Below are 22,725 nucleotides of genomic sequence, written 5' to 3'. Positions count from 1 at the left end.
TTGGGTGGGGGGTAATTTTTTTCTAGGGGCTATTTCTCTTGGGAGGGTGGTGGTACCCTCCCCCAAAATAGGTAATAACCTTCCCGGGACCTATGAGAAGCTACTCTGTAAAGGAAAATCCAATTGGTTCAGCAGTTAGCGAGATCCTTTTGTACAGACACACAAACACACATCCTGTTACTTTATTATTAGGATATGAAGGTCTAAGTCTATTTTCTTGGGGAGTGGAACAATATCTTTTAAGTGTGGGGGTTTATCCTTCTTTCCCTCATGGGGCGGAGCATCTAAAGGCTGTGGGCGCAGCCAATAGTAGAGATAAACAAAGAAAATCTTCGCGTTTCCAACGGCAATTATGTATTGGTAAAATAAACAATACGAGTTTCAAATCCGTTAAAATATTTACGACTTGCCATTAGTGGGTTTCTGGGGATATAAAATGAATGTTTTCTATTATATTTTTACACAATTGTTTCAATAATTAGCATAACAGTATGAAAATACAGGGAGGGATGGAACATTGGGCTGTTAAATACACTAGTCCAAAAAGTTTTATTTTAACGTTTTCTTATTGTTGGCTTAACAATGTTCGGGACTTTAAATGAATTTTGATTGGTTGTTCAATTGAGTAGAATGTTGAAGCTTTTCCACCACTAATTGTGATATACAGAAGTGGTAATTTGTGTATCATAATTGGGGATGCACATCAATTTATCGACCATTGTCTTGTCCCTTTGGTTCCCTGATGAAATTAACATAACATGTGAGTTTTAAAAAAATCAAGGTTGACAAACATCCATAGAACTGAAACTCACACAAACAATAGTTATTTCTCGCATCGTATTATAAACGGCTTTCCGCGGATATAGAATGTACAATTATAAGATTAAAACTAGTTTTTTTAGCCCCGTGGTGCCGAAGGCACCGGCTAAAAAAACTAGTTTTAATCTTATGATTGTACATTTCTATATTCGTAGAAAACTGGATATAATACGATGCTAGACATAGTTTTTTCGTATGGATGAGAACCGGTTCCTATCTACCGGATTCGAATGAATACGAGAAATAGTTATTTCTCGCATCGTATTATAAACGGCTTACCGCGGATATAGAATATACAATTATGAGATTAAAACTAGTTTTAATCTTATGATTGTACATTTCTATATTCGTAGAAAGCTGGATATAATACGATGCTAGACATAGTTTTTTCGTATGGATGAGAACCGGTTCCTATCCACCGGATTATGGCATTTCCGTATGGCTTCGAATCCGATTAATATCCGTTAGATTGGAGCCGGTTCTCAATCCATACTAAAAATCATGCATTGCATCATATTATTAGCAATTTTTCACGAATATTGAAATAAAAATCACAAATTTAACTACAGTTGTCTTTAATACATACAATAATTATAAAAGTTGCTAATCTTTCAAAATAAAAGTGTGCAATTTTAAAGATTGAAATTAAATTACTTGTGTATTGAATTCAAAGATTTACTTTTATTTTTAGCAACGAATCTACTATAAAACTCACTTTGTCCAGCTGAACGAGTGTTCGTCCTCCATATATGGGGAGAAGGAATTTCCTCCGCTGATAGAAGCATAGACGGACAATTTTTTGGAGGATTACTGTAAATAATCAGTATACAAATTATTTAGACTGTCGTAAAATCGGTAATGCTATATAGAGCATATGGTTGTTTTTAGAAAAGATAAACAGCTGATTTTTATGTTGTTCACTGCTGCAGAAACACACCCCAGGATATAACTTTATATTAATATTCGTGAAAAATTTCTTTTTTACGATGCTATACAGGATTTTTCAGTATGGGTAAGAACCGGTTCTAATCGATCGAATATGAATCGATTCGAATCCATACTGAAAAAATATTCTCTAGCTTTTTTGCTGTTCTTCTTATCTCTGAAATTATTCCATTATGTGTAGTGACTTGCTTATTTCTTATAAGAAACAAGGATGAAAACATCCATAAGTAGCGAAGCACAAATGAATCATGGAATGAACAAACAGACAAAGTGACAAATATTCAAAAACTCCAAGAAAATCACGAAATCTTCAGAACAAGCGTTTACATCTTTTGAAGAATGACCAATTGACAGACTGGCAAAACAATGTATTATAGGTTATATGCGCAACTGTCATAGGAATCTTCATTACATATAACAGCCAAGAAAATCACATTTCCTTCATAGCGTTACGGACTCACTGACGGACTGCCGGACGGACATAGTGAATTATAGAGTAGCTTCGCTACTAAAAAGCTCTAACTCATTGTGAGATATATTAAAATATTGGTTTTGGAATTCATACATAAATATTAAAACATACATATTAATAATCCACCTTCTTCCACATTAGGAATTATACGGATTTTTGTGTCGAGATATAAACCTAAAAACAAATTAAACAAGAAATGGGGAGAAGATATATTCTTTAAAAATTCTATAGTATAGTAAAATCAACCTTAAAATAAACTTATCCTAATCAATGTGCTCTTTTAACTAAAAAATGACAGTCTTTTTACTTTTAATTTAAGAAAGAGCAAATGTTACTTTAAAAAAATAATTCTTAAGTAATTGAACCTAAAGAGAATTTCTAGATCCCTAGATCTATCAAAAGCTGAAATAATATTGATAGAGAGAGGGGTCAAGATCTTGGAGTGTTCCTGATCTTGAAGGGGAATAGACATATTTTTCAGATAGACAGACAGACGTTTTAAAGACCACGATTTTAGAGATTTTTACAGCCATACAAATAAAAAGATACTTTTTTAAAAAAAAATTTATTATATGCAGAGGATGATAAAATTCAATAGTAGCAAGGCAAAGAAATAAAAAAAAAATTTAAAAAGAAAGAGAAACCATGGAGATAATTTGAGCGCTCCATGATTAGGCTAGCACGTGTAATTAGCTCTCTAGCATTACATATATAGGGACAGACACAGATAATTGTAGAGTAGATTTGACATAAAAAAAATTTCGAACACAGTAATAGTGTCTGACTGATTATGACGTAACAAACAAAAACAATGAGAGGCCACTATAAATTTTACCATTGGTCAATAACGGCCTCTCATTGGCTAATTTTTTTTTGTTACGTCATAATCAGTCAGACACTATTACTGTGTTCAAAATTTCGGGTATAGTCCCTTTCGTAACATCGCACCTTATGGGGCGATTCTTCGTATTTTCACAGTAACTTTTCTCCTATTACTAGCCCCTGCGGGGGGCTCTAACCCTGCGGGGCCAATCACCTAACCCAATATAACCTAACCTGACCTAAAAAAAAACTATAAAAAGCCATTTTAAAAATACGACGAATCGCCCCATATGGTGCGATGTTACGAAAAGGACTATTCCCAAAATTAAGAAAAAAAAAGAGAAACTTCGGGTATAGTATATGTTTCAACAGTCCAACCCTAGTGAAGTTATCTAAAATAGGTTAGATGAATAAATAACTAACAACATAACCAAAATATAATTTAGTAAATTGCTAAAAATTAATTTAAAAACAGTTTTAATGATAAGGAGTTTTATTGAAAATGCAGATTAATTAATGAGTTTGTGTAACTATTAATGTCAGAAATCATTATCTTAAAAATGTAAACTATTTATTACTTTACCCCATTCCCTCCCCTTCTATGGGATGAACGATCTGACCAATAAGTAGTGGTCATGTTAGGAAACTAAATTTATGACAATAATCTCCCTGGCATGGTTTCCACGTATATTATATATCCACTAGCGGCTTTGCCCCTAGCCTCTAGGGGCTTTGCCCCAAGAGATAATTTTAAAAAAAATAAAATAAAGTACTACTGGTGCTTGTTCTAATGTGTTCCCAAGAAAATTATTTTTCTTTTTTTTTTGGGGGGGGGATTTTCATTTTTCAAGAAAATAGCTTAAAACCACCACAGGACCAATAGGTATATACCCTGAAGAGTAGAATCCGATCGGTTCAGTGGTTACCGAGATCTTAAGAGACGGACGGACAGACAGACAGACGGACAGACTGATAGACAGACAGACGGACAGACAGACGGACAGACAGACATTATTCTACTTTGTATTCTAAACGATTAGAATGCTTTTTCGTATGTCTTTCTTAAGAATTTTTCAGCAGCTACAAAAATTAAGTCTTGGATCTTATTTTTATGAAATCTTCATATTTATAATACAAAGTAGAACGATGTCTGTCTAAAGTTGAAGATCTTGGTAACTGCTGAACTGATTGGGCTCTACTCTTCAGGGAATATGGCTACTGATTTTTTTCTTCATATGACATCTTAATTATTTTTATTGCAATCATATACTTTAAATAAACGTGGCCTCAGCTGACGGATTAACTTAATTATACTCGATTGACTTTTTGACTTTACACATACTTATGATGATATGGAACCTTTTTTTTGAGTATCTCTAAAATATCATTAATACAAATCAAGAAGATTATTAATTCAAGTTTTTGCGCTACCCTACGTTTAGATATTTGCATCCTTGTTAAAAAAGATGTTGAAGTTAATGGTGGTGTTAATCTGAGGATATTATGCAAACATTGCCAAATTTTATGCTACAAGACTTACAATGCCTATAGGGAAATATGCAAATTCAAAACTGTCCTATAATATAAAGTAGAACGATGTATGTCTGTCTATTTGTCTGTCCATCTGAAGCCTAAGATCTCGGTAACCGTTGAACCGATTGGGCTCTTCTCATTAGAGACTAGATGCTGGTTCTGCTTAGAACAAGGCTATTTTCTTGGGAGGTATGAATTCCTAACCCTCATAAAAAGGAAAAATCTCTCCTCCCCCAAATTTAACTTGGAAGTAAAAACAAATAAGGGGGTTGGGAAATCCCCACCATAACTTGGAGCCATGCCTCGATGAAAGTGGGGCGGGTCGGTGGATTTACCATTACGTCTTGGGTCGAAGCCTCTATAGGCTAAGGGCGAAATCATTAGTTTAAATATAATTAAACAAGAAGATAACATGTTTGAACAGATAGGTTTTGTTATACATCCATTACTCTTTCAACATACCCCAAACACTTTTCACTGTAAATCAAAGCTTAATTTGCATATACAGCTTTTGGAAGGAAAAATGCTATCACCCTCTTTCAAATACATATTTTAGCAGTCAATTAACAAACAAGGTTTCTTTCTCTTATACAGATGTCGCTGTAATAAGCCCAAAGCTACTTGGTTTAGGAGTCTTTCTTAGAGAAAAACATGTACTTTGTGTTCTTTATTGAGTAATATGATTAATTTTCTGATCTTTCATTTGACATATTTTCTGTCAATTTAAGTATAAAAAATGTGTTTGAGTTTTTTTTTCTAAAATTTCTCCTGCTCAATCCATATTTGCAAGTATTACCATGGGAAAGTAAAATTTGTATTACAAAAATAGCTTTAAGATAAGCAAAAAATACACATAGGAAAATGCGGACTAGGAAATTTTGTTTGTCCGTTTGACAAATAGTTTAGTCGAGCCATCCAGTGGTTAAGGGATAGGGAAATAATTAAGCACATTTTCAAAAAGAAGGATGTTGTCTCAGAGTGCGCCATAAAAAGATAATCCCACTCTTCTCCCTTCATCCTTATAATAAAGTAACAGGATCTGTTGTGTCTGTGTGTCTGTCTGTACCGAAGAATCTCACTTACCGCTAAACCGATATGGTTTTCCCTTACAATGTAGCTTTTCATAGGTCCTAGGAAAGTTTATAACTATATTGGTGAAGGGTACCACCACCTTCCCTAGAGAAATTGTTTTCCTTTTTCTTTTTAAACTAAAGTAAAATATGGTAGCGGTCGATTTTAACCCCCCAGCACCTCAAGTGCCTCTAGTGGCCTCTAAGGTCGAATCCGCTAGTAAAATATAAAATAGAACAGATTATGAAGCAAGGAGGAGGGGGGTGTATTTTAAAAATTGTTTACTTTTAAAACCATTTTCTTGCCCAAAAACTAGCGGCTACGGAAGTAGTTTTATTGCGTTTGATTTGTAATTATTTATGCCTGCAATCTATATATTATTACTTGGATGTTGCACCAGATTTTATGTACTTTGATAAAGTTGTGCTCGCAGCTGCCTGTAACCACCCCATTTACTCCGATTCCTCCCCTCCTACTAGATGAACGAACTGACCAGTAAAGGAGTTCCATAGTAGCAAGCTAAATTGACGACAACCCCCCTCTGTCAATATTTCTACGTATATCCCATATTAATATTTATGGCTCGAATAACTGTTTCCATATTCCGTGTGTCCAGGCCACGATAATCAATTAGAAAAATATCTTACAGAGTACCTTCAAGGACAATCATATTCAAGACAACATAGCTTAAAATCCTAGAATAGAAAGAATCTAGGTATGTGGTTTTTTTAATTCCCCAATTCTTTTTAAGTTCGAGGTTAACTAGATCACTCCCAACAGCCTAGGGGGGGCTGGGGGATGCTTATTTTAAATCACCCGCGCCCTTTGGACGTCATTGGTAATTTTGGTTAGTCATATTAGGAAAATTTGGCAAATGATTGTGGCTAATTATAACTAAAGAGTTTTTTGTATAATAAAAAAGCATAATGAATTAAAGTCAGAAACAGGGGCGGGGGGAACGATGATGTAAGTGAAGGCACCCAATAATATTTTAGCCAAATTTTCTGATTTACAGTAATATGATATTTATCCATGCTTAATTTCTTTCAAACATCCCTGGCAAAATCTTGAGAATGCTTCTAGTTGAATTAAGAATAAGATTCTGGGTTACAGAGACACTTCACTCTTTCCCCAACCACTCATAATTCAAATTTGTTTATTTTATAATGCATCCTTAGAGTTAAACTTCTAAAGCATATAGAAGCATGTTAAATGAAACACAGGACAAACATATATTCCAAGCATATAGATATGCCTATCTCGACATAAAATCAATAGAAAGCGTCATTCTGTAGGTCATTCTATTCAATTTGAATTAATGTTATTTTAAGGAAATTTTTGTTTTGAAGTAGCGCATGGCTATTTAAATTTTTTTTTCATGTGCCTGAAAGGATTTTTGTGTTTAAATTAAAGTATTTAAGTGGATGTAGAATAAACGTGGATATCATGACAGCGGAAAAATTCTCGTCAATATACCTTGCTTACATGGAACTCATTTATTGGTCAGTTAGTTCATCCAGTAGAAGTAGATGGCATGGGGTAAAGGGGGTGAATTTTAGCCAATGTCCTGGTTATGTTAAAGTATTTTTTCTGATACAAAATACAGAAATATAAAACAGAAAAGTATATTATAAATCTGAAAAAATAAACAAAATCTATATTTTAGTTGAATATATGCAATTTTAAATCAGTAACGTGCACTGGGTACGTTTATCAGTGGGGCTGGGGGGGGGGGGGGTTTGACAGATGGACAGACAGTAAGTTTAGTTAAACGTCACAGCTTTTTTAATGGATAGTAAAATTTGCGCGCGAAGCTCACATATTTACATTTTTTTAATCGAAGGGAGAGATACATCTTCATAAACCCACCTTCGAAACTCAATTGTTTTAAACCATTATTGTAATGTATTTAAGGGTTTTATTTTAGGAAAATAATGAATATGAAAACCCTTGTTTGACATTAAAGAATTATTACCGGACTACCTCTATAGATAGATAGCTCCGACATATTTACAAACAGACATCTAGCTACTCTAGCCTGCAGAATTGTTATAATTATAAATTTTTAATTAATAATTACTATATCAACCTAATAAAGGAGTAATAAACATAAGCTATGTATTTTTTATTGTAATAACGTTCAAAACTTTTATTATTACAAAAAAATTTATCACTAAGACGACATTTAAATTGAACTTGGAAATTAGCTCTACAAAATTGGATTTTTTTATTACTTTTATGTTTCACCAGATTTTCATGTATTCTGACAAATTGATGGCTAAAATAACTCCCTATTCCCTTTCCCCATCCCATCCCTTCTAGTGGATGAACGAAATATCCATGAAATAAGGGTCATCATATTAACAATATAAAATTTCTAAATTGATGACAAATTTTCCCCTCTTTATATATCCACGTATATCCTATATCCATTTATAGATAAGTTAGATATATTGGTCGGTTTGTTTGTAATGGATATGTAGTTTACTTGATATACTCCCATTCTCTTGAGAAGTCATGTTATTCTATTCACATAGAAAGTAAAATTTGTGACTTTGCATTTAGCATTTCTTTATATTCTTTTATTTGTAAATATCCGGCTTAATATTCAATGCATTTTTATGAAGATAACAAAATTTTGTTTATTGATTTTGTTTGTAAAGTCAAAGAGATCATATAAAAAAGCAACAAGGAAGAATAAAACCAAAATTATCAAAGGTAAATAAAGTTTGGTTGTTGTTTATCCCTATGTAATTTTATAAGTATGGATGTAGAATATACGTGGATATTATGGCAGGGTAAAAATGTCGTCAATTTAGGTTGCTGACATGGAAGTCTTTTATCAGTCAGTTCGTTCATCCAGTTGGAGAGGATTGGATGTGGTATAGGGTGAAACGTTATTTTAACCCACTGAGGGTTTCACTTTAATAGAAAACATGAAAATTTGGTTAAGATCCAAGGAAATATATCTATTTTTATAAGTCAAGCTTTTCTCCAGCTACTCTATAACATGATTTGTATGACTGTTTGCTCATCCGTTTTTATGAAGTTTTCTCTTTTAAATGAGCATCAATTCTATGAATTATTTTGTCCGTAGGTATGTGAGCAATGCTATGATTAACACTAATTTTCTAAGAACAACTAGTTTTATGAAGGCCGTGTTCAGTATTTTTTGGGCGGCTCTGGCTTCATCAGCCGCTTTGGAAATCTGAAGAAAAAAATATTTCTAATAAGATGGTTCAATTTCATTTGAGAAACATCATTAAAAGTATTTACAGCAACCAACAATACAGCCAACTAACAACCAGTATCAACTTATAGAGAATCTTAGCTCTAAAAAAGATTTGTTGAAAAAAAATGAACTTGTGCAATATTAAGTGAAGCATAAATAATAGCTAAACAATAAGCAGTAAGTAACAGAGCACAATCAGATAAAGAAAAGCTTCCATTTCAAATCAAATTTACCAATTTTCAATATTGATTTATTTTATTTACTATTCTATTCTAAGTAAACAAGATTATCGAATTGCCTAAAAGACAAATAATTACTGAAATTTCTTGTCAATTTAGACATGTTAGAATTATTCTATCAATTTCAAACTTTGCAATATGATTCCTAAAACAGATAGGTACGATTTAGGCACTGGTGTAGCAACTCTATAATCGTTACAACAATTTTTTTATGATATAATTATCCTTTTCATCTGATTTTTGTGATCATGATTCCTCGGACAACAAGATACAATATTACAAACGAGGCATCTCTATAATCAATTCCTATAAATGAAAGTATCCTGTATTTAAGCAATTTAGCAACAAATTTAAGTTCAATTTTGCCTGGGCTTACAAATTAATGTTCTGCTTATTTATGTTATTGTTCCTTTGTCCTTTCTCCTCGCTTTTATATAAGTTGTCATTCTTGTTGGTTAAATATAACGTATTTTAGAAAATTATATTTCAATTGTAATTAGACTCTTTTATTGTCTACTTTACTTGTGTGCAATTATAACCTCATATCATGTATCTTTAGTAGAGAAGCTTCTCTTCTAAAATACACTTAAACCTTATATTCCCAGTAAGGCTTCGAAACTGATTAATATCCGCTGGATTAGAACTGGTTCTTAGCCATGCTGAAAAATACTGCACAGCATCGAATTACAGACAATTTTCCACTAATATTTAACTAAAAATCATAAAATTAATACCAGTTTTGTTACCCCGGGACTCGAGGCAAACAAAACTGGTTTGAATATTATAATTTTTCATTTTAATATCCACGGACATGTCTATGACACGATGCGATAAATAACTATTATGTATCTTTAGTTAAGCAGCTACTCTTTAATTAGAAGATGACCGTTCGTCACTCTTCCAGTTATTCAACGAAATTTATCAGAATATCTCAACTACCAACCAACTTCCATACTTTAATTGGTTTAGAAACAATACCTGCCAAAATATGTCTTTCAAGTATTAAAATTTTAGCTCTCAGACATATCAGTTATATAATTTTATTTTAATCATTTTTTTTATTTTTGCTGCCATACATAGGTATGTAAAAAAAAGATTTTGTTTTGCAATTACACATATGAGAGCAAAAAATAATTTTAGTTTTTGATATATTCTTGTGAAAATACCTAATAGTTATTTCTTTCATCGTATTATAAACCGCTTTCCGCGGAAATAGAATGTACAATGATTAGATTAAAACCAGTTTTTTTAGCCCCGAGGTGCCGAAGGCACGGGCTAAAATATGGTTTTAATCTTATGTTTGTACATTTCTATATTCGTAGAAAGCGGTTTATAATACGATGCTAGACATAGTTTTTTCGTATGTATGAGAACCGGTTTTTATCCACCGGATTCGAATGAATACGAGAAAACTCTTTACATGCCATGATTGTCTTAAATTTTATGTTTTGAAAGAAGATTTGTTTGTTTGTTTAAGATAAGTAATAGTGTGGACAACTTATTTTCGTATCGCAATTACTCTATAATTAGAGCAAGTGAAAATATGTAAAAAACAAAATATAAAATAATAAGGATGACAACATCCATAAAAGCCAAGCTCTGAAACGGTAGGACAAACGGACATTAACACTTGTTGAGTGTCAGAACCGAAAAAGCAGAATATGTATAAGTCTTAACAAAATTGTTGCAAAACTGCTTTAGTAAAGGATACTGTTTAAGGATACACTCTTATCCGTCCGGATAGCTATTATCGTTAATTTAGGCATGTTTGCATGATAGCGTAAGTAAATCTATAATTGTTACCAGAAAGTCTGTACTTCCATTCACAACACGCTGATATTTAACTTTTTTTTAAAGCAACTTTTTAATATAATTATTCTAATAATCTTTTTTTGGAATGATGATTCCTAGTACAAGGTTCAATATTATAAGCAAAGCATCTCTATAATTTAATCCTAAAAATGAAAGCTTGTCCTTATATAGCATCCTGTATTTACGCAATTTTGCAACTATTTTATGTTCAATTTTGTTTGGACTTACAAATTCTCTTATAAAGTTCTGATACTTATAGTTATTACTCGTTTGTCCTTCCTTCTGATTTTAGAGGTTCGCTTTTATGGATGTTGTCATTTTTGTTGTAAATATTATTATTTTGACGCAGAGTTTATACTGATCAATATATTTTACTTAAATAATTTGTATTAAACAAGGATAACTTTGTCATACGTAACGTGATTTTTATACAAACTACTCGGTGTAGTTTACAAGTTAATAACATCATTACTTGCAACATTTGATTTGCGAAAAGGAATATTTTTTTCAATAAAAAACTAGTTTGGCTTCAACTTTTAGGAAGATAATGTATATGTTTATACATAATTATTTTCGACTGGGCGAATTTTTAAAGCCAAGACAGTTTTTTAGAATGAATTACATCAATGAAATTAAATATTTTTTTAAAATTTAGAAGTATGTTAAATAAAATAATTTAAAAGTTGATTTTATAAGAAATCTTATCACTAATTAATTTAGCAATAAAATGTCTTTATCTTTTGATTATTTCCGTCATAATTTAGTAATTCATTTTTTATCTGAGTTGAAGATAGTTTATTCAAATCTTTTTATAAGAGTGAATTCAATTTTTAACTTAAAAATCGATATATTATTACTTGGATGTTGCACCGTATTTTCATTTACTCTGATAAATGCTCGAAATGACAAAAAATATCTCGATACAGCCCATCCACTCCCTTTATCGGTCCTACCCCAAACGTAGGAGTCCCAAACGTCGGAGTGGAAAAACGCAAGAGTCCCAAACGCAGGAGTCCCAAACGTCGGAGTGGACAAACATAGGAGTGGGAAAAACGTCGGAGTGGACAAACGTCGGAGTGGACATTGCTTAAGTAAAACGCAGGAGTGTCTGCTATTTTAATAATATGACAATTTTGAAATTTTTTATACCCCTGGGTTGGATAAAAAAATTCAAAATTGATAAAAAAAATTCAAAATTGAAAAAAATTTCAAAATTGAAAAAAAAAATCAAAATTGAAAAAAAAAATCAAAAATAAAGAACACAGTAAAAGTGTCTGACTATGACGTCAGAAAACAATTAACAATTAACCAATAAGAGGCCGCTATATATTTTACCATTGTGAATACTGGCTTCTCATTGGTTAATTGTTAATTTTTTCTGACGTCATAGTCAGACACTTTTACTGTGTTCTTTATTTTTGATTTCAAAATTGTAAAAAAAAATGGGACTCCTGCGTTTATCCACTCCGGCGTTTGTCCCAAAAATCCTGCGTTTGTCCACTCCGACGTATGTCCCACTCCTGCGTTTGTCCCACTCCGACGTTTGGGACTCCTGCGTTTGTCCACTCCGGTGTTTTCCACTCCTACGTTTGTCGTGGAACCCCTTTATCCCCTTCAATCCTAAGGAATGATCGAACGCGCCAATGAATGAGGTCCATTTTAGCAAGCTTTATTGACGAAAAAATTCCCCCTGTCAATTTATCCACGTATATTCTATATCCATAAACATAAAGGGAGGGTGATCATTTTAATGATCTCGTAAGCCAGGATTAAAATGTAGGATTCTGAGAAACAATAAATTGAATGTTACACCAGATTTAAATCTTTAAATCAATCTGAAGAATCTAATCTATTTCTTTTTCAGATAAAAATGTTGAAGGAAATAATTTTGTTTGTTGTTATTGGCTTGAGTTATGGATCTATGGAAGACGACTATGAAAATATAAATTCAACATTAGCAAACTCAAATAATACTCTTCCACTTAGAGCAGGTTACCATTTTTGTTGTGTATTTTTTATTGCGAAGATACTCTAAAATTAAAAATCATCATATGTCTGTCCGTCTGTCTGCCTTTCGATCCGTCTGAAAAGTCTCGGCGGTTTGGTTGGGGGATGGAACGTTAATTCATCCACTTCTATTTAATATGTTTAGTGTGTGTAAAGATCTTTCATGTAAGGGTGCATATTGACTTTAGATGGTCTCTGTCGGTCATAATACAAAGACACATATATCTAAAAGCGAAGCTTTCTTATGAATTAGGGTAGATCCGTTCTTCCGGCCGTCCGTAACGCTTAGCTCTTTTCATGAATTTAGGCATATTAGAATTGTTCTATCGATTTCAATCTATGTATGGTGACTCCTATAACAATTACATACATTTTAGGAAGTGTAGCACCGCATAATGTGTTACAAGATATTTTAGCAAAAAAAAGAAAAAAAATTTATCGATTCATTGGTCCAAGGCATATTTTACAATTCTATTTAAAATTTTGTTTCAGAGGAGGAAGATGAAACTGGAGATTCTAATAATCTTGTCCCCATTCTTGTTGGCAGTGGCTGTGCTGTCATCATCATTGTTGTTCTCCTTGCATACTTCATTCTTAGGAAACGAAATACTGGAAGCTTTTTCTAAAATGAATTGAAAATTGTAACAGTTTTCTTTTTATTGTGTTATGTCTTTTTGTCATATTTTTTCTAGTTTGTATGAAGTTTTGTATTCAAGTAGGGCGGGTCCACAAGATTTTACAAGAAACATTATAGGTTTTATTATTCTTGGTTTGCGTAACATCTTTATAAGTATCAACTTCCCTTACTTACTGACGGATTGACTCCTCCAACAGAAAAGTTGTTTATCAGCATAAGGGTGCAATGAGAGCCTTAGTATATATAACACAGACTTTTATTTTTTTAGATGTCAAACTTTCCAACTTTTTTGGTGGTTGCAGAATAAATTTACTATTTTTGACTTTTTATTAATTGTACACTAAAACATTTGAAAATAAAGAAAATTAAATATCTTGCTCTCCTTTACTCTTTATACATAAACTTTTTTCATTCTAAGTTCAATCATATAGATTATAAATACATCTATCCATCTATGACCGTTTTAGATCTTTTTAATATTTTTAACTTTCTATATAAAATAAATAATGAATGGAAATTTTTTTTACAAGAAACATATTTTAGTCTAAATTTTGAATAAGTATTTTATGTGACCATTTATATGAAATATAATATTCTTTTATTTGCTTTAATTTCCTGTTTATCCAAATTCGAACATCTAGTTTGTTTAAATCATAATTTCTATATATAATAGACCAGATCCTATACTATTTTAAAACTATTCTGGGAGTTTTAAATGATTAAGCTTAAAAACTTTCTTCCGTTTGCAATAAGAGGTTAAACAAAATATAAGCATTTGAAAAAGAAAAAAATTAACGAACAATCAGAAAGATTGGAATTGCATATATATTTCAATAGGAATATTTATCTGTCTGGGCTGATTTATTAAAGACGTTAAAAATGATATATACAGCTGCAGAGTAAGGCGCGTAACAGCAATAGTTTGAGCATAGGGGAAAAAAATAAGTTTACCATGCACAGTTTTTATTTTAAGACAAAGCATGTGCAATCAAAGAGTTGGTTGTCTGTTGGGTAACCCTGTACTCGTCGGGCGTTTACACTGCAATTTTAATACGCAAAATATGATCCAAAGTTTTTTTGAAAGTACCCAAAGTGACATCTTCACAATGATTAAGTGTAGACGAGGTATACTTGTATGTTAAATAGATTGTCAGCATGTTTCCCAGCTGTCACGATTTTTACCTGAAAGTCTGTAAACGGTACTGTATTTCCTTGCCGTCTGTCTATCTGTTTGTCTTTCCCTCAGTTTATCTGTCTGGCCGTTTGTTTGTATGTCAGTCCTTCTGTCTGTATTCGTCCGCCCGTCTGTCTGTATGGATGTAATTTCAGTCTTAACGAGTGTCAGTCTTTCTGTCCGTCTTTCTCTATAGCTGTCTGTTCCTACGTATATTAAGACATATTCCATCTGCCCGCATTTCTGTAGGTCTGTTTATCTGTCTGTCTGTCAGTCTGTCTGTCAGTCTGTCTGTCAGTCTGTCTGTCAGTCTGTCTGTCAGTCTGTCTGTCAGTCTGTCTGTCAGTCTGTCTGTCAGTCTGTCTGTCAGTCTGTCTGTCAGTCTGTCTGTAAATCGAATAGCTATCAAATAAACAGAAAACATAAAAAAAAATATTGAAACTAATTGATCAATAATCTTTATTAGCACCGAATGCAATATTAAATTCATATAGATGAACTGAAGAAAAGGGTCAGAACTGGAGCAAAGTCCAGCTGTAGATTTCAACCATTACTATTCCAAGTTAGGCATGAAATTATTTTCTAAAATATTTTTAAATCAAATAATATAGTGATAAAAAGGCATCTTAAATGTTAAACCATTTCTTATACAGGAAGGAATTAAATATGAAGAATAATAATAATTTATCGCATCGTATTATAAAGACAGCTTTCCGTGGATATTTAAATCAAAATTATAGGATCAAAACCATTTGTTATCCAAGGTAAAAAAAAATGGTATTAATTCTATCATTTTTGTTTAATATTTGTAGAACATTGTCTGTAATACGATGTTACACATGACATTTCATTATGGCTGAGAACCGGTTCTAATCCAGCGGATATTAATCGGTTTCTAAACCAAACTGTAAAGGAATATATAATTGTGTCTGTACTGTGTACTGGTGTGTAGTATGCCAGAATTACACAACACGGGTTTATGCTGTATATATTGACCTAATACTGCTTACAAATGGCCTCATTTTCCCAATATTATTACTTGTATTATGTTGTAAGTGTCGCCTTAATGTGAAAATAGGCTTCTTACACAAAACTTCACCTGCCTTGCTTTATTTATGTTTAATCCAAAATATTTTCTCTAAATTCTTATATTTCTTCATATAATTTAAAACTAAAAGGTATGATAAAATCGCCAAAACTTGGAATAGAACTTTGAAATGATAACAAATTTAATTCATCATACATAAATAAATATAAATACAACAAATTTGACACGTAATAAAAAATACAATAAAATTGATTAATACTTAATATTAATATAATTTAGAAACATTAAAAACTAATATAGTTGCATCCTTGTTAAAAATATAATTATATCATACCTCTTATCATATCTTTGCAAAAGAAAAAAAAAACATCTTTTAAAATGTAAAATACTTTTATATCTGCAAAGATATAATGTCTTAAGATTGCATTAAGTAATAATTATAATAATATTAATAATAATAATAATTATAATCTATGTATATGATAGTAACAAAATTCTAAATTTTTATAGAGAAACTCTTGGTGTTAATATAATCTGAAAAATTATTAACATTCTAAGTTATTATGACTGACATTTGTATTTACACAATTATATATTTTTATATGATTAATATTTGTAATTATTTGACAAAGGGGGGTTTCAAAGAGAAATGTTATAGTAGGCAACATAGCTTACTTTGTTTTGTACAATTATTAATTCTTATTACACTATTATGCATTTACTTTTTTAATTTCATCAATATCATTTTAAATAAACAAAACTTGCAAAAGAAATTTTTATTTTTTTGCCAGAAAATCTAAAATTATATGTTTGTCAATTTTGATTTTTATTGATTTACAAATTAAATGTTAATACCACTTAATTAAATATAAAGCCGTTTTTTAAATATAAGAATGTTTACAATTTACTAAACTCATGTTTTAATTGTGTAATGTATAGCTGGTAATTCAATTAATTGAGCCACAAAAAAAACTTAGTTTAGATTACTAGATAACAATTTATTGTATAATCATTGCCATAACATTCATGTAAAATCTTTAATACAAAATTAATAACAAAAACCAAACTAAATTTGTATATTATAAAATCAAGTAAAAAAGTATCAGAGCAAAATGAAATAATAATAGTACATATTAAATAATTAAAGTTATGTAAAACGGGCATAAAAAATCAATTTCACCTTTTTTTTGCCACATTGTAATAATTACCTTTATAACATATGTCCCGTATCACCGTAGAATCTTTTTTTGACAATTTTTATTTTGAGCTATATAAAACGATTAGGCCTAAAGAAATTTGCATTACATTGCCTTAATAGATTTCATGGAAAAGAATCTTTTTTTTCTTCAGTTTACTTTACTGTGAGATTATATGTTAATTCGCGAACTGTGTCGGTAATAAAAACTTTTTAGTTATTTAAAGTAAACGTATATGAATAAATGTTAGTTAAGGCAAGAAAAGTTATTTTTACGTATGATAAAGGTAAAAGGTATTTTTTTAAATTTTTGATTAACATAACAGTAAAAAATACAACTAAAAACATATAGGGGCAGTAATATTGCACATCAACAAATTTTATGTGCAAGTAAAAATGGACATTACAGAACAAATTTACTGGTTTATTTTTATTAATTTGATAGTGCAATGGCATGCTTTATGTTATTTTCCAAGTGTTAGTTTTCTTGAGGTGCAATATCACGGTTGCGTAATAATTCAACATTTGACCAATTGAAAAAAAAGTTCTTAACTTAGTACAATTAATTTCAAAATTAATAAATTTTTATCAACATGTAAATAAAGATCTGACATATCCGGATGAAGGGCTACTCAAGGAATTTTGTTTATTTGAAGGGGACAGATCAACTATAAGACATATTTTTGTTAGGCAGACTTTTCTCAAAACTTGGTTAACATAGGTACGGTTCTAAGGAAAAAAATCTCGCGTAAAAATATGAGATTTTTTTAGGACTCATACTGCGTTTGAAGGTGCTTAGACTTTAGTGTCAAAACCTAAATTGGGACATAGTGCATTTCATTACCCTAGGTTAGGTAACTTCATTTCACTTTTTAATAAAATCTAAAATGCAGCCGTTTTTAAGAAAATTAAATTTGAAATTTTCAAGTTCAATTTTCATCCACTAGGAGTTACCGCATAATCATGTCAAGAAAAGCAAAGATTATTTATTTAAAATTTTGAACAAGTTTGCTTTTATAAAGTTCCTCATAAAACCACTCCTTAAGTGAGTTGATTCGTGGCCATTTTTATCAGTTGCTTTGCTAAGGTCACGGAAATTCAGCCTTTAATAAATCATATATAGAGAGGTTTTATGACAGACTTTATAAAAGCAAACTTGTTCAAAATTTTAAATAAATAATAAATGCACTATGTCCCAATTTAGGTTCTGACACTAAAGTCAAAACACCTTCATACGCACTGTGTTTATGTTTGAGGAAGTGCTAGCTTCAGTAACTTTTTTCCCACCACGAACTGTAATATGTTCAAAGCTTAATTTCTTAAATTTGATATTTCTGAGCCAGTTTAAAATGATTAATAAATACATATTTTTAGTAATTTAGTAATCAATGAACCCTTTAGAAATAAAAAAAAACGTGGAGTAACCTAATCAGATAAAAAAAGAAATAAAGATACATAGTATAATATAAAAGTGTATAGTTTGCAGATTCTGGATCTAACCTTAGTGTATATACTCCCAAGGAGAAATAAAAAAATAAAGTTGATTTCTTAAAAAATATTTGTCAATGTCACACATTATCATAATTATTCATCTAATTTGATTTAACTTTTCGTTATTTTTAAGTTTTCTTTTTGATAAATGTTTGAAAATAAAGTAGCTTTTCCGCCCAAACTAAATTTTGGATTTTTTTGTGATGGGGGTGGGGGGGAAGTTAAAAATGTTGCAGGGATCTAAAGGGATATGACAAAGGCTGATAAATTGATGTACATCCAAATTTATCCCTTCAATAGATTACAATTTGTGGTTGAAACGCTTGGACACTAAAAATTCAATAAAAGTGTCCAAAGTTGTTAAGCCAACGAATAAGAAAACTTTATTATAAAACTTTGGGGACACCTGTAATAAACAACCCAATATCCCCTCCCTCCCTGAAGATGTTGAGTGAAGAGCATTCATATATTTAGCACTCAGACACACCACCACAACAAATTCTTTTCAAAACAAAATGAGTGTAAAATTCAAGCCTTCAATATTCTTTGGAAAAAAAAATTGCTGATTTGCCACAAACATTAGAATACAATTTTTAGCAGGGCTCGGCAGCTGCGACTAAGCCTCAAGATTAAACCCGTTAAGATGCTTTGAATTTTTTTTAAAAAAGTGCCTTATTTGGATCAGGTTTTGACTTCCAGTTGATTTTTTAATTGTAAAAAGTTGGTTTCCCTGAGGTTTACAGACGGCTGACACGCGGCTGCAAAGCCCTGGTTTTCAGTGATTTGGGAGTTAAAGCTGAGGTATTTTTTTTACAAATAAAATTAGATTCTATAATAATCCTTTTAACCCTGATTTAATTTAAATTGATTAAAGCAACAAACGCTGGGTTTTACCGTAAGCCTTGATACCCATGAGAAGCACTCAAAAGAAAGAAAAATGTTTAGGTCCAAAGTTGCAGTGATATAAAGGGATGAGACAATGGCCAATAAATTGGTGCACTTTCCAAATAATGATGCACACAATTACCCCTTCTGTAGATTACAAATAGTGGTTGAAACGTTTGGACCCTCAACTTAATGAACCAACCAATTAAAATTTAATGAAACAACCCTTAGTTGTTAAGTCAACGAATAAGAAAACGTTCTTGCAAAACTTTCGGGACTAATGTAATAAAAACAGCCCAGTGTTCTTTAAAAAAATAAAAGATGATAAATATGATAATATTGACATGGACAAAGATAGAAACCAACACCAAGGTGAATCCATAATCATGATTAAAACAAAGTGTTTATAATAATAATATTTAGATATGTACCTTAGGTACAAGTTGTAAAAACAATCATATATATATAGTTATAGTTATGTTGTTAGTGCACATAATACAAGATTACAATTGTGTAATATACAAGATACTAGAATTAGCAAGGAAAATTCTAAAATATTAAGTACCTACTTTATAGTATATCGAAACCGATTAATATTCGCTGAAAAATCAAGTATCGTACCGTATTACAGAAAGGTTTCATGGATAATATAAAAAAAAATAATTTCTTTTTTGTTGGCCAGGGTATTTTGCCCTCGGGGCGAACAAAAAGGAATTAAACTTTTATTTTTTTTATTTTGAAATCTGCTGTATGTAATACTATGCAATAAATAACTATTTTAGTGCTGGATAGCCCCCGATTGTCCCCTAATTAAATCAAATCTATCAGAATTAATTTACAATGTAGTATTCTAGTACCAAGTAATGTACACAAAAGTTATATTAATTGCACGAAAATTTAAATGCCCAAGTGCACAGGGTTTTAGTCCAAGTTTTTTTTATAAGCAACCTCTGGTTTCGTTGTTAATCCTAATCATATAATATTGTATATAAAACGATACAGTCATTTAACAATAAATTTCATGCTTTTTGCGGCTATACATTGTTAAAATAAAATAATATAATATACATCTACATCATCGGTATAATTATAAACAATATCTCAATAACTTCAATGTTTTAGGTCTTTTTTATTTTTGGCACAAATACTGCAGCTTTAGCACATATGTACTCATTATGCTCACAAATTAAATATACTTCAACAAGGGGGGTAGCATTTGGCACATGCAAGATTTTTTATTTTTTCTAGTGTCTTTTAATTGAACAGATATATATATATATTTTTATAATATTTAATACAGGCAGTGGAAGAGAGTTTACTTTATTCTAGTTCAATTTAAACTTTTATTGACAATGACAGTGTTTTCTTTCTGTAAATAAGTTTGGTTTTCATTTCTGGCAAGAAATATATTGACAGGGGTAGTAATACAATTGTATACCATGTGTATGATGTATGTTGTCTGGTGGATTTTTTTGTGTGTTGGATTAATTCTATTTCAAATGGCAGTTTGAAAGATGGTAATATTCTTTTCTTGTTTTTCTATTTCAGTATGCCTTTTTTTCCCATAAGAAGTTTTAGTTGCTAACATTTTTTGTTTTCAGAATAATCTGCCATTTTTTGCATTTTTTACCTGTCTTTACTAAAAGTAAATTTGATGAAGCTCTTGAAAAGGCAAAATTATTATTAGGTTCTGCTAATTAATTTCTTTCGTCAAAATGTGAGCAATTATGGTGACCCTGTCCATATGGATACTAACAAGGCTGTGCAGGTTCCATAATCAACTTCGATTTCAAATCAAAGGCCATCATTTTTTGTTTACACATCAACTAATCACGTTTTTTATCTGCATCTATGAAGTAATACGATCTTAAAAATTGATCTGTGTAAATGTTCAGCAATTTAATGGTATTTTTCTTATTAATAATATATACTATTAAGTATGTGTGTTTTATTGATAATGTTTTAGATTATAACTATAGTCTAAATATGGGGGCAGGGGGGCAAGGGGGGTGAATAATAAAAGTTTGTCTTACTTCTCCACAGCTGTGTCATGGTTACTTAAATGATAATAATTTGAATAATCTGATGCAATCACACACCTAGCTCTGTCAGTGGTCATCACCCGTAAACTCGCGAATAACAAGGCGCCATAATACAAAGTAACTATGCAGTACCCTAGCTACAGTCCAGGATAATCATTTTTCTCACATAGCAGCACCAAAATATTGGGTTGTGTACTTTTTTTACCATCCAAAATAAAGGCTTCATTAATCAGTTTAGGCCCCGCTTTTCTTTTCACGCAATAATGGAAATTAGTTGAGCCTTTCAAAATTTGCGCGTTTTTTTGTTTTATTTTGAACACAGAATTGTACGCGGCATTTTGTTGAACACAATATGGCCAATATCAGATTGTGGCTAGCTATATATTTATATTCTTAGATAATAAAGTTATAGGCTTATACTACAGCAACACCAGCTAACTTCAGCCCAAAAGCCAGGGGGACAATCTTATTGTTGTTTGCTCTCCTCTCCCTCCTCCTGGGGAGACGGGGGGTCAGGTATATACTCCGGGTGTTCACTAATGGTGTAGTAGTTGGAGTTGTAGATGACGCCCAGCTCCCGCATCACCTCGCCACGGATAGTTGCCTTGATTGTCCAGTTGTACACCTCGTCATCCTCCTTCTCTCTCTCCAGCTTCTCCACGTCCAATATCTTGCTGCTGAGCCGCTCAAGGATGACGCCGATATCCTTGATGGTAAGGTGCTGCTTCTGGTCTGCTGACAGCTGATCCACGAGCAACAGGTGTTTCACTGCGTTCACTCCATCCTAAGTGAGGAAGCGCTGGAAAGTGTCATGTGTGACGTCATAAAAATACATCTAAAAGGGAGGGAGGAGAGGAGAAATGGGAAAGGTAACCCCTAAAAAATAAGTGGATAATAGACGTATTTTATGACGTCACACCTGACACTTTCAAGCGCTTACTAAGTGAGTTTAATATGGCAGGCACAAGGCTAAAACAAGAATAACGAATATCAATGCGACTCTAACTTCAAATTATGCTTTTATATATGTAGATCAAAGATTATTTAATCAACAAAAAAAAACTTTATTAGTTGGAAAGCACATAAATGGACAAATGGTCAATGTGAGCGGATATAAAGGATCTTGGACAAAGTAGCATCGGGCAAAGTAGCTTCAGACAAAGTAGCTTCTGGACAAAGTAGCTTCAGGACATTTACTTAAGAAAAGTAGCTTCATAAGAAAAATAGCCTTCAATGTTAATAAAGGTCATGGCCACAGCACTCGGCTCCCTGGCGCTCGGCCCTCTATCCTATAACCTAAC

At 31.6% G+C, this 22,725-nt stretch overlaps 1 protein-coding gene and 1 long non-coding RNA gene across 3 annotated transcripts in view; one reads left to right on the top strand and one right to left on the bottom strand.

Moving 5' to 3' along the window:
• Nucleotides 1-12,808: 12,808 nt before the first annotated feature.
• On the top strand, nt 12,809-14,192 carry LOC145316282 (uncharacterized). Its single transcript, XR_013878411.1, has 2 exons — nt 12,809-12,936; nt 13,445-14,192. It is a non-coding gene; the product is annotated as an uncharacterized LOC145316282 (long non-coding RNA).
• Nucleotides 14,193-20,102: 5,910 nt separating this feature from the next.
• The window catches only part of Drep2 (DNA fragmentation factor-related protein 2), a 69,468-nt gene continuing 66,845 nt past the window's right edge, over nt 20,103-22,725 (bottom strand). The window contains exon 11 of one of the 2 annotated variants that reach the window (XM_080156708.1): nt 20,103-22,208. In XM_080156708.1, coding sequence (XP_080012834.1) covers nt 21,891-22,208 — 318 coding nt within the window. In that variant the 3' untranslated portion in view covers nt 20,103-21,890. The remainder of the gene's footprint in view (nt 22,209-22,725) is intronic. The other variant, XR_013878410.1, reaches the window with a different exon arrangement.

This window comes from Acartia tonsa, chromosome 4 (assembly GCF_053477335.1).
Source record: "Acartia tonsa isolate MP-2025a chromosome 4, ASM5347733v1, whole genome shotgun sequence".
Classification (NCBI taxonomy): Eukaryota; Metazoa; Arthropoda; class Copepoda; order Calanoida; family Acartiidae; genus Acartia; species Acartia tonsa.
The sequence above is the reverse complement of the archived record's forward strand: the minus strand, read 5'-3'. Positions and strand labels throughout refer to the sequence as shown.